General features: G+C 43.2%; 1 protein-coding gene across 2 annotated transcripts in view; it reads left to right on the top strand.

The window, feature by feature from the left end:
* The window catches only part of NEXMIF (neurite extension and migration factor), a 174,439-nt gene that overhangs the window by 154,337 nt on the left and 6,676 nt on the right, over positions 1-13,426 (top strand). The window contains exon 2 of one of the 2 annotated variants that reach the window (XM_004592762.3): positions 12,759-12,884. In XM_004592762.3, the coding sequence (XP_004592819.3) occupies positions 12,806-12,884 (79 nt within the window). In that variant the 5' untranslated portion in view covers positions 12,759-12,805. Of the gene's footprint in view, positions 1-12,756; positions 12,890-13,426 lie in introns of those variants that run through there. The other variant, XM_058659208.1, reaches the window with a different exon arrangement.

The raw sequence follows: 13,426 nt of genomic DNA, 5'->3' as shown, positions 1-13,426 counted from the left end.
ATGTAAAGTTATGCAGCTGAAGTATTAAACGTAACTCAGTGCTGTCTGGCAACCGAGGCATTCTGTGACTAAGATATTGTTCTTATATAAATCCATTCTCATGAAGTTTGGGGCCTAGTCTTTCCAAGGATTTGCCATCTTGCACACACCGGTAACAAGGGTTCTCCCTGCTGCTAACATGCCATTAAACTTCCCATTTGGGTCTACAGTGAAGAAGAGAGTGACTCTCTTTGGAAAGAAATACCCCATCCTTTGACAAATAGTGATTGGACCCTTCTATCACCCATTCCTTGGACTCGCAAGAGAAAGTCCAAGAAACTTTTTTCAAATGTAAAGAGGATATGAGATATACCAGTAAAGCATGGCCAAAAACTTGACAGGACTAATGAGGTAGCTAGCTATTCTTGATTTGAGCCTGTTAGTGCCTCCATTTGGTTTTTTTCTACTCATAACTCAGATTTTAGTGTATCTTTTGTTACTCAGCATTTGCATATGTTACTTTAACACAGACAATGTATTTGCACATGGTTTCAGGTTGATTTATGGTCTTACACAGTACTTTTCTTGGAAATTTCATTTAAATCATGTCAAGCAGTAGGGAAAATAAGAATGGTAGAAAGAGGAGAAATGGGGGAGAAAAGAGATCCAAATGTTTAGCCATGGGTCAAGGACAAAATTATGGATAAGAATGTACTGTCCATACTGTTGCTGATTCTGTCTATTGCACTGAGTATAGCTTGAGCCATTGTTTTTTTTCAACATACAAAATGTATTTATGAATGTACCAGTTATATCTGTATTGCTTCCAAGAATCAATCAACAACCTTAAGAGGCAAGTATTATTATTGATATGTCCTTTGGTAGAGGAAATCAAGGCATAATGAAATTATGCTTACATTTTTTCTTTTTTTTACTGTGAAGTTTTTTAAAAAACTTTTTAATGATATTTACGTAGTTGAGAAGGATGCATGCCCATGTGGATAGGGTGGGAAAAATCAAAGATTAGGGGAAACTAGATGAGACCATTATTTCCTTTTTTATTATTAATTACATTGCATTATGTGACACAGTTTTATAGGCTCTGGGATTCCCCCAACCCTTCCTCCTCTCCTCCCCCATGGTGTATTCCTCCACCTTGTTGCAGTATTACAGATCAAATTCAGTTGAGAGTCTTTCATTTCAAGCATATACCAAGCATAGAGTCCAGCATCTTATTGTCCAGATAAATTCAACAGTTTCTTGGGGAGACCATCTCTGGTTTGAAGGTGGAGCTGGCAGAATATCATCCCAATCAATTGAAAGCCCCAACACAACATCAACAACAATTTAAAACATTATGGAATTAATTGACATGGTATTGAGTAACCAATATGTTTTTTAAAAATGCGAGTTCTTAACCACATCCTGTGACTACTTCATTGACATTTCAATTTTAGTTTTTATACAGAACCGGCTGCTATGCACCTTAAAATGGCTATAGGGTACTCTTCAGCTGAGACCATTATTTCTGAATTGTCTGTTTCTTTTTCCTGAAATCTGTGGGAAGTGAGGAGAGAAGAGGTGAAGCCTCACCTCACATCATAACAACATCAGTACCTGGTAATGAGGAATGGCCAACTGATATCATTCCAGGATCCCCAATGTGCAGAATATTTGAGGGTTCTGCTTAAATGGTTTCATTAGTTCTGAAATGCTGTTGATTTTGTTGCTCAAAGGATGAGAAAATCCTTCTAAGGTCGATTGACTGACATAGTTCACCTTAGAGTCTCCATTCTCACTTGCTCTCAACATTTGGCTGAAGTAGCTGTCCAAATTGTTGTGCCCTCCATCCTCTGCTATGTTACTAGATGTACTCTGCAGGCCCCAATGGACTGCCATATCCTCCATGTGCATTTGGGCCACCTCTCCACAGCTCTGTCTTAGAAACTAAGGAGGCTCAGTTGTGACACATGCATTCTGCTGTCAGACCATAAATTCTGCGATTGTCTCCATGGTTGGAATTCTGAGTCCAGCACTTCATTTGAGTGGGGTGGAAAAGAAACCTTGTCTGACGTGACCCCAGACCTGACTCTTGTGTGTGCTTGCCAGTATGGGGTCTGGCTCAGTCCATCACAAACATCAGCCTACACACACACAGGGGTGGTTACAGTTGCTGGGTTAGTTCTGACTCCAGCCCAATTTCTTATGCAAACCAAGGAATCCCGCAGCCCAGCCCAAGTCTGCCCAAACACACTTGGCTCTCATGTACACCTGTAAATGAAGAACTGCAGCCCAGCCAGAGTGACTCCCAATAACTTCCACAAGGCCTGCCACCAGCCCTAGTTTCTGTGCACACCGGAAAGTGCAGCAGAGCAGTCCAGTCTGTCCCACATCCCATTCAGCTTTTGTACACACCAATGAGTTCTGCAGCGTAGCTCAGCACAACCAACACCTCTATCCACCCCCATGCTTATGCTGACAGATACTACTACTTGTACAGCAAGGTACACACCCAGCCCTGGTTCCCATGAACAGTGGTGGGAACTGGAGCACATCAGAGAGGTGCGCACAGCCTCCCTACAGGTCCCACTCTCAGCCCCAGATCTTGCACTTTCCAGGTGATTCTGCAGTCCAGCTTGACAGGATTCGTGCCCATGCACAAAACTTGCCAGATGATGCTTCGGCAAAACCCAACCAGCCTTCACTTACTCTGATTCATGAATGCACCAGTAAATATAGCCCAGCCTGGCTATCCTCCTAAACCTACTCACATGAGATCAACATGTGTTGTACCCTGCTCAGCAAGGCCTGAGCCTGGTCCCAGTTCTCACAATCACCAGGAAGAACAGAGGCCCAGCAGGAGAATCCTCACTGACCCACTAACAGGCTCGTCCTCCCTAGGTCTTACATGTATTGTTGGGTGTTGCGGCCCAGTATGCCATGGCCTGCTTCACCTCAGCATTTATTGGTGGGTGCTACAGCTTAGCCTGGACCAGTCTTTCCCCAGTTCCAGCCCATGATACAGCCTAGCTAGTGTGGACTTCACCTAGTGTCAGTGCTAATATGAACTGGCTGGTGCTGTAGCCCACCCCAGCCTGTTCTGCACCCTGTCCTGGTTCTCAGATCTGCCACTGGGTGTTATGAACTGGCCCAGCCAGGCCAATCCCCAGATCTGACCCACACGTATGCCGGCAGATACTGTAACCTGGCCTGGTCTGGGCTGCTCCCAGCCTTGATTCTTGCACTCAAGTGCGGGGACTGTGTCCTGACAGAGGAATTTCCCAAGCTCCTACACCAGGTCTCCTCCCAGTGGCAGATCACACACACACTGGCTGGTCCTTGGTCCAGGCTGACTTAGTCCACATTCTGTTCTGGCAGGAACAGCGGCCTTGCCTGACCAGCCAACACTCATTCTGGCTCTTACTGTTGGCTGTTACAGCCCAGCCACACCTGTTCTGCCCCCAGAGACAGCTATCTTGTGGTGCAGAAGGTGCTGAGACCTAACCAGCCTGTCCTACACTCTCTGGCTCTTGTGAGCAACAGTGGGTGCTGGATTCTAACCCAGTTTGGTACACCCCAGACCCAGGCCATACTCATGCTCAGGTATACTGCAGTCACGTCTAGCCCAGTTCACTGCCCTTATGCAGGCTCTCATGCTAGTCCGTGGGAACCACCAGCCAGCCTGGGGTTGCCCCTTACCTCTCCAACCAGGCCTGATCCCAGCCACAGATGTTGCACATGCCAGTGGTTGCTCTGACCCAGCCTGGCACAGTCCGTCCCCTCTCCTGGCCTTTGCAATTGGATGCTTCAGCCTGGCCTGGTCTGACCTGTCCCCAGTGCCAACTCTTTCTGGTGGGTGCTGCAGCCTCTTACTCCCCAGTCTGCCCCCATCCCTGCCTTTCTTACAAACAAGTAAGTGTGATAGCCTAGCACAGCATGACCTGTACTCTATGCTGGCTTCTGCACATGCCGGGGTGCTAACGTTTGGCCCAGCCCTGCTCAGTCTGCCCCTCTCCCTGGAACCAGCCCACACACTTGCCGACAAGTGAAGCTGCCTTGCCCAGCCTGGCCAGCATCCAGGCCTGTATCACATACTCACCAACATTAGCTATGGCCCACCAGGGGAGCTTCCCAAGTTCCCCTACCAGGCCCACTCCCAGACCCAGGTTTCATGCATTCCAGACAGTACTAGGCCCTTAGCTGGCACAGTCTGCCCCCTCTGTCTCAGGATTTGCGTGAGCTAGTGGATGTTGCGGCCTGACCTGCCCACACCTTATTATTGAGTGAGCCTATGGGTGTTTCAGCCTGGACTAGCCCAGGCTGATCTGAACCCCAGAGTCCATGAGTGTCGGGGTTCCATGGTCATGCTTAGCTCAGCCCATCACTACCCCCAGTTCTTGAGCAAACCAGTGGAAATTGTAATTCCACAGAGATGGGCCCACATATTCCTCACAGAATGGGCCCCCACAGCTGGTTCTCTGGCATGTTATTTAGTGTCATGCTCCAGCCTCACATTACCTGTCCCCTGTTTCAACACTCACTGGATCTAGCCCTGCCAAGTAGGTCCCCAGCCTTAGCTTTAGTGTGTGCCAGTGGGTGTTGGTTGTTGCTTGTCAATGCTAACTAGCCCAGCTCAGGTCTCCCATGTGGGTGGGTGTATTGGTGTGACCCAGAAATGTCCTCTAGCTTACCCTCCACAAACTGCTCAATCTTAGCCCCCTCGCTTACTAACAAGTACATTGGCCTTGCTGATGGAAACCCTAAGAAGTCATTCCTCACCTACAACATACTTCCTCAGTGGTCCTACCTTCCACATATCCCCTTAATGCCTTCTCTGAGCAATCCACAGTCCCTGCAGCTAGGAGTGCATGGACTCCCCGCTCCACCTTCCTAAGCCCACTCTTACATTTATGTGGCATGCTGGCCTGGAGTTCTGCCCGTCCACTAGGGTCCCACACTCCTAGAATGTGTGGCAGCCTGGTACCTACCTCTCCACCCACCCGTGATTCAAGTATATTTTAAGTCTCCAAGCCAGGTCCACCATCACACCAGGCCAGCATGCTAACCTGGGACTCTCCCCTCCCTGCCTCCATCCTGCCCAGGACCAAACATGTAGTGAAATCTCCAGGCTTGCTCTGCCTGCCTGGGCACAAGCCCCCAGGTCCCTGCACACCCCATCTGGTGCCATCTCCCAGATCCCCTGCAAGCCCACACCCCCAGGTCCCCACATACTCCTACGGTGCTGGCACAAGGCCTAGCCATTACTACTTATCCTACCAGTGCATTAGCAGGAAGCTCGAATTAACAGCAGAGCCAGTTCTTGTTTCGACGCATTGCCATATGGCATGCAGGAAACCCAAGTGGCAGCTTTTGCCATTGTACCACAATGCCCACCCCTTGTTTATGGCTTGTTCTCTCCAATGGACTCAGTGCCTTGAGAATGGGTGTCTAGTCTCATTCATCTTTTACACTACAATGCCTAATGTGATACTGTGAACACAGGTCGTACCTAGTAGATTTGTTGAATTGATTTAAAGTGCCATCCCAGAGACACACTACTCAAATCTCAAAGGTTGTGTTGTCCCAGGTCCATAAGCAAAAACATGATATGCTTTTTTTGCTTTGCTTTCTTGCCTTTATGGTTTGAAAATGCCAGGGACAGTGTTCAAGGTAAATGCTGATATTGGTTAGCTAGACTAAGGCCTGAGGCTTCGGAGTCTCTAGGGGAGAGCTTAAGGACCTACTGGGACAGAATCTCTGAACCTGTCTTAGGTCCAACTGAGGGACAGTCAGGTAAGAAAGGGTGGTTTTTCCTGTTTGAGCATTTCTCTGCTTCAAAATATCTGTCTCCATGCTAATGTTATTTTAATCCCATTACACTGTAATTTACTATAATCAGAAAAGCAAATTGTTGTGTATTCTTCCAAATCTGCTAATCACACTTTAACTCAAATTGGATTTTTAAAAATCTACTAAATTCACTTTCCTAAATGCGAAGCTAAAGCAAGCACAGAGCTATTTTACATTGTAGCTGTAAGAAATTAAAATCCCTATCCAAAGTCATTTTTGTAAGTAGCATTTTTATAAATAAATGTAAGAGAATATATGCCTTCAGTTTTGTTGTTTAAAGCTGAGATTTAAAAGTCATAACAAAGGAATGTCTGATCAGGTTTAGCCTTCTAATTCTAGAGAAAAGGAGGCCAGCATACCAGGAAGTGAATATACCTTGTAGTGTGCATGTCTACTCCTGATGAAACAGTTAAATATACCTCAATAATATGATACTAGATTTTCTGCCTTTGTACCTACAATACTATGGTGTACTTGAGTAGATGACTGCTGTGATCATATGGGAAAGAATGGTGGGAGGGGAAGGTGAGAATGGAGGAGGGGAGAGGGAAATGTGGGATTCCCTCTACCTACAAAATGTTATCATTGGACATAATAAAATAATTTCTAAAAGAAAAGCAGCTTAAAACATTGACATTCATTAGATAGTATCTGTAATACTCAATTTCCCTTTGGAGGAAAAAAGGGAACTGCATAGAAACAACCTTACAAGATAAATATATATCCAAATTGAAATGGCTTTTCTAACCCTACACAACGTAGCACTTAACTAAGCATCCATTCCCTTTCTCTCTTCTTTATCTCTTCCCAAAGTGTATTTCCCCTCTGTTCTCAACCATGTAAGATTTCTCCCTCAGGGCTAGCATTGTGGTACGGTAGGTTAAACTATAGCCTGTGACACCCACATCCCATATGAATGCCAGTTCAATTCCTGGCTGCTTCACTTGCAATCCAGCTCCCTGCTGATATGCCAGGGAAAGTAGCAGAAAATGGTCCAAGTCCTTGGTCCCCTGCTACACACACAAAGTAAACAAGGATAGAGTTCTACCTTCCTGGCTTCAGCCTGGCCTAACCCTAGTCATTGGAGCCATAAGGGAAGTGAACTATCATATGGGAAGATCTCTCTCCTTACCTCTCTCTCTACTTCTCTTCTTCCTTCCCTCTCCTCACCCTCCCTCTAACTCTACCTTTCAAAAATGAAAATAAATCTAAAAACAAATTCACATTACTCCAAAGCAATGACTCCTGTGGGTACCTGGTCAGATTTTTCTATCAGACAAAATTTATGTTCTTAGAAAGATTTAACATCCCAAAGTAATGTTACAACAGTGCTAGTACGTACTCTAAAGTGGTATTCTGATCTTGTCTGACAAGATTAGTATTTGATACTTTTTTATTCCTATATACATGCTGTGTTATGTTAATTTTTACTAATAGTTAATACTTATGTGAAGAACTGCTCTTTATTTCATTACCTAAATGATTGTGCAAGTATAGGAAGTGGTCAAAATTATGAAAAGAGCATTTTGTTTTAAGGAAAAACACCTGGGCTCTGGTCCTGGCATAGTGCTCAACTGGCTAATCCTCCCCTTTCAAGTGCCAGGATTCCATGTGAGCGCCAATTTGTGTCTCAGCTGCTCCACTTTCCATCTTGTTCCCTGCTTATGGCCTGGCAAAGCAGTGGAGGATGGCCCAAGGCCTTGGGACTCTGAACCTGCAAGGGAGATCTGAAAGAAGCTCTTGACTCCTGACTTCACATCAGCTCAGCTCCAGCCATTGCAGCCATCTGATCAATGAACCAGCAGAGGGAAGATCTCTCTGTCTATCCCTGTGTAAATCTGCCTTTCCAATAAAAACAAATCTTAAATAAAAGAAATAATATCTGAGCTCTTGGTTAGGCAATTTGAGTTTCTTTCATGCATCTCTCATGCTCTTTTGTGACCTTAGCTATCACAGTGTCTCTTTCTGACCCTTAGTTTTCCTAATAGGCTTACCTGTAATTACCTATAGCCATATTGGGAAAAAAAAAGACACTAAGTTATTGAAATGTAAAAATAATTTGCTCCTGGAGGACAGGAGGAGGCTTGTATCCCAACCCTGAAGACTCCCAGATCCTCACCAAGGACTATCAGTACGGGCACCAAGGACTACATCCCTACTGCCAAGGAGACCACGTGGAAATGGAGTGCCTTCGGAGGCCGAGAACTCTGAAGTCACCCACCCCCATTTGGATCTACCACATGGGATGGAAGATGCCCAAGTCCTGCCTTGCAGGATCCAAGGTCATCAGAACGACAACCAGGATCCCTGAACGGTCTGCAGAAACAGAACAGTAAACTTCCTTCGGGACTAGGGAGAGGAGCTTTCTCTGGTCCTTGTCTGCTTCCAACTTTGGGTCCCCACCCTCTCCCATAATGACCATCAGGATCGCTCCAGAAACCCCTCAAAACAAACAAACAAACTAGAATAGATGGGCAGAGAATAACAAGGAAAGCTTAGAAACAGACAGGAAACAATCAGCGGGGATGTACTTATAACTCACTGCGTGGGACACAAAGATTAGTTATGCCTCACTGGGGTATTGAAGATTTCTCTGCACACCCGTCCTATAACTGTTCGCCTCAACTGTTGACATATGTCTTGTTATAGAGTTAGACTACCCAAAAAACAGCCAGGTTCAGAGAAACCATGCTTCAATGCTATAAACTGCTAAATACTAAAACTAGAATAGACATGAGACAGCTGAATGGCGATCTATAGCCATTTTGAGGTGTATAGAACAGGGTTGAATATAAACCAAAATGGAAATGTCTATGAAGAGGTCACAGGTTGTGGTTGAGAACCTGCATTTTCCTATTAATATATTGGTTAATCAATACCATGTCAATTAATTCCATAATGTTGTAATTTGTTGTAAATATGTTGGGGCTTTTAATTGATTGGGATGATACTCTGCTGGCTCTACCTTCAGACCAGAGATGGTCTCACCAAGAAACCATTGAACTTACCAGGACAATAGGGTGCTGGACTGTATGCTTGGTAAATACCTCCAATGAAAGAATCTCAACTGAATTTGAACTGTGGAAATGCAATAAGGTGGAGCAATCCAACGTGGGGGGAGGGTTTGGGGAGGGGTGGGGGGATCCCAGTGCATATAAAAATGTGCCACATAATTCAATGTAATTAATAATAAAAAATAAAATAAAATAATAATAATTTGTTCCTTATCAAGTCTTTGCCAAGATGGAATTAGTGGCGGAGTTAAAGAAATGTAAATGATACCTGAAGTTCTATTGCATACATTCCAAAGACAAAGGTGCATGGATTTGGTGTAGCAGATAAGACACTCCTTGGGGTACCTACATTGCATATTGAGTCACCAGGAGTCAAGTCCCAGCTCTGCTCCTGATTTCAACCTCCTACTTATGTGCACCCTTGGAGACAGTGATTGATGTCTCCAAGTGTTGATTAGGGCATTGCTCCTGGGCATTTGAGGAGTGAACCTGTAGATGGGAGCACTCTCTCTCCTCATTTTCTTCCTTCCTCTTCCCTTCTTTTCCCTCCCTATCTCCATCCCTTCCCTATCCTAACAAAACAAATAAATTTTAGGGGAAAAAATGATGCACGGAGCAATCCATGATATCGGTGTGATTCCACTTGACCTACTGAGTGCTTTCTGAAACAGAGGCAGCTACCCAATCTGATCATTCAGTTCAATCACAAATGAGGCCTCCTGAGACACGCATTTGTCATAGCAACAGTTAAAAGTCTGCTTGGAACAGCAACATCAAGCGTTATACTTAGGAGTGTGTGAGTTCCAATCTCAGCTCCACTTCTGGTTCAACTTCATGCTATTTAACACTCTTGGAGGCAGCTGCTGTACCTACACATGGGAGATCTGAATGGAGTTCCAGGCTCAGCTCCAGCTATTGTAGGCATTTGGGAAGTAAGCCCGCATATGGAAGAGATCTCATATTGGAAATATGGCTGGAAATATTGGAAATATATGGCTGAGATTTCTCTTTTCCTTTCTTAGTCTCTCTTCTCTCTTACACTATATTTAAAATAAATAAAATTAATAAATGTTTTTAAAGTAAACAATAACAGAGGTTTGCACTGTGACGCATTGGGTCATGCTACCACTTGAAACTCCGGCATTCTACTTGAACACCAGTTTATGTCTTGGTTGTTCCACTTCAGATCCAACTCACTGATAATATGTCTGGTATCTGGGAAATTGGCAAAAGATGGCCAAAATACTTGGGCCCTTGCCACTCATATAGTGAGACTGTGATGGATCCAGTTACTGGTTTCTGAATTCAGCCTAACCCCCATCCTTAGTCATTGATGATTATTTGGAAAATGAACAACAGATGGACGATCTCCCCCCATCTCTCTCTTACTGTGCCTTTCAAATAAATAAATAGGTATTTTTAAAAGCCATAATCAAATGAGCCTTCTTTCTAAGAGGTAGCAAAATCAACATTCCCCTCCATCCCTCCCTCTCTTTTAACACTCCAGTCCTTCTTTCTACGTAAACATAAGTAAACATTTCATTCTCCTTTCCCTGACATACACGGTTTATTAGATATTCATCAAATCAAGTTTTATAAAAAATAAATTTAGAAATTCTAATATATAAATGTTATGGGAAACCCAGAAACATCTCATATTTTTAAATCTATAAGATTGCTAACACCGACTTTTTATGTTCTACATGAGAAAATAGTCCCAGATAGGTAAAATATATATCGAATCATAAAAGACTTACTGTTTTTGAGTTCCTCAATACTGAACCCATCTCTTATAGTATATGCATATTCATATGATCCTAAACTTACTATGGAATTAGGTCATGATATAACTATTATAAGCTCAAAATTATCCTCACTCAGGAATGTGTTTAATACACCTAACCTATCAAACATCGACTAACCTGCCTTAAATCTGATCAGAACACTTAGATTGGCTTACAGTTGGGCAAAATTATCTAGCTGGAAATCTACTTTACTGAAAGACTGTATCCACATAATACTAGCAACATAGTATGCTGTAGAGAAACAGTTGTTTATCCTCACTCTTGCAGCATTGACTGGGAGCTGCAGCTCCTTATTACTGCCCCAACACAAGAGAGAATTGTACTGCCTATCACTAACCTGGAAAAATACTGAGATCCAAAATTGAAATTGAGAGTACAATTTCTACTGAATGTGTATCACTTTCACACTATCAAATCATCATAATAGGATAAATGGGTATACAATTGATATTCTTATATTAGCTCTCTGGCTATCAGTGGCAAGTTCTTTTAAACAGAATATATTCCACTTACTTATTTTTGTTTTCCTTTTATTTGAAAAGCAGGGGGGCAGATGGAAATAGAACTTCCATCCACTAATTAACTCCTCAAATGTCCACAGCAAAGTACTTGAGCCATCATCTGCTATCTCCCAGGCTGCACATTAGCAGGAAGTTGTATTGGAAGTAGAGGACATGAAATTCCAACTAGGCACTCTGGATTGGGATGTGAGCATTCCAAGTAGTGTCTTAACTGCTGTTATAATAGCTAGTTCTAGTGTGTACTTTTAAATAAAAGGATGGCTAATTAGCTGAAGGAAAAGTCTAGGGACAAAGCATAGGTGAAGTGGGACTGGAATGAACAAGGATTTATAGGCATTGAAGTTGTGTTACATAATTACTTTCTCCATCTTGAAAGCCTCAATTATTTTTCTGCATCTGCTACTATGTAGGCAGGTGGGCATGAGATGAGAGCTACGGATGTGCATTTGGAGCCCTAAAAAAACTACATGATGTTGGGCCCGGCGGCATGGCCTAGGAGCTAAAGTCCTCACCTTGAAAGCCCAGGGATCCCATATGGGCGCCGGTTCTAATCCTGGCAGCTCCACTTCCCATCCAGCTCCCTGCTTGTGGCCTGGGAAAGCAGTTGAGGATGGCCCAATGCATTGGGACCCTGCACCCGTGTGGGAGACCTGGAAGAGGTTCCTGGTTCCCGGCTTTGGATCAGCGCGCACCGGCCGTTGCAGCTCACTTGGGGAGTGAATCATCGGACGGAAGATCTTCCTCTCTGTCTCTCCTCCTCTGTGTATATCTGGCTGTAATAAAAATGAATAAATCTTTTTAAAAAAAACGACATGATGCTGAATTATTTTTAGAAAAATCTGGATTTTTTTGCAGTCACATTTTTTAAAATATTTCCTTATTTATTTAGAAGATAGTGTTACAGAGAAGGAAACGAGACAAAGAGAGAAATGTTCCACCTATTCATTCACTTCTCAAATGGCTGCAATGTCCAGGATCACAGAACTCCTTCAGGGTCTCCCACATGGGTACCAGGAACCCAACCACTTTGAACATGCACTTGAGGAGTACTTAACAAAATCCTAGTTAAGATCCTGAAAACTGAGAAATCAAGGAATTCTCTAGCTGTTTCATCTTTAGCAACCAAATTTTAAGGCACATGGAGTAAAAGCCTGAATGTAATGTACATGAGCATATGTGCATGAAGTGGCTTGTTTTGAGGAGCATCTGAATAGGAAATAAGCAATCTTCTTATGCACACACCTTTTATCTTAAGTTAATCTGCTCCGGTCTGTATCCTCCTTAAATAATGGGCCATGATTAGGTTAAATATGCTCTCTGGAGGGAAGCATAATTGTACATGTTTTTTCAAATTTCTTTTTTGAAAACTATGGGGGCCTAGAGGTTATAGAAGGACCTAACAGGTGTGAATGATGTGTGAGTTTGCAAACTGACTTCAAAGTTGTATGGCAGATATAAACTATGAAGCACAATAGCAGTAATGAAGCCAGATTTGAAACAGGCTTTTAAGACTCTTGTAGCTGAAATAATCTTTAAAATACAAAATGTAGTAAACTTAATGACTGACATTATACATTTGAAATGTGCAGGTTGGACAGCATTTGGACTTGGAATGAAACAATAAGAGGTTACATTCATGGATAACCAACAAGATAAGGCTTTTGTGGCCTCAACCAACGGAGAAAACACTCTGATTAATGGGGTCAAAGAAAATGGTAAGGTAATTTAGTTATGGTATATAATCACTCTTCTAGTAGTCCTTTGTTGTTACTATGGATGATCAATATCTACAGAGTCCAGGATGCCTCTGAAATTGATGTTTACCCTAAACTTTATTCCACCAAACCTCTGACTGAGCTATAAGTGTCTGTAGGAGGCTTTGAACACGACTTCTTTCCCAAATCATCTGTATCAGTTTAAGTTCCTCAGAGTTCTAGTGAATTCAAATATGCTCTGATGTGAGGTTTAGAACCTCTGGATTCTCTAGGAGCTTCCAAAACATGGTCCTGAAGGATGAGTAAGAGCTTCATAGATCAAAACCATGAATGACTCATCTGAGCATTTTCCCGCTGAAAGCCTCTACTCTCCAATTGATCAAACAGTACAGCTCTTTGTTTCAGAAATGAGCTCTGTCTTTCTCTGAGGGAAAAGGTAGGCCTAATGAGTTACTGTTTTTCATTTGCATGAATGTTCAACATAAAGTTGTTTTTGATGTTATAGTTTTGATGTCTAAAGCTAGAAACACAGAGGCTTAGCG

This window comes from Ochotona princeps, chromosome X (genome assembly GCF_030435755.1).
Source record: "Ochotona princeps isolate mOchPri1 chromosome X, mOchPri1.hap1, whole genome shotgun sequence".
Classification (NCBI taxonomy): domain Eukaryota; kingdom Metazoa; phylum Chordata; class Mammalia; order Lagomorpha; family Ochotonidae; genus Ochotona; species Ochotona princeps.
This window is presented reverse-complemented; position numbering and strand designations above follow the sequence as displayed.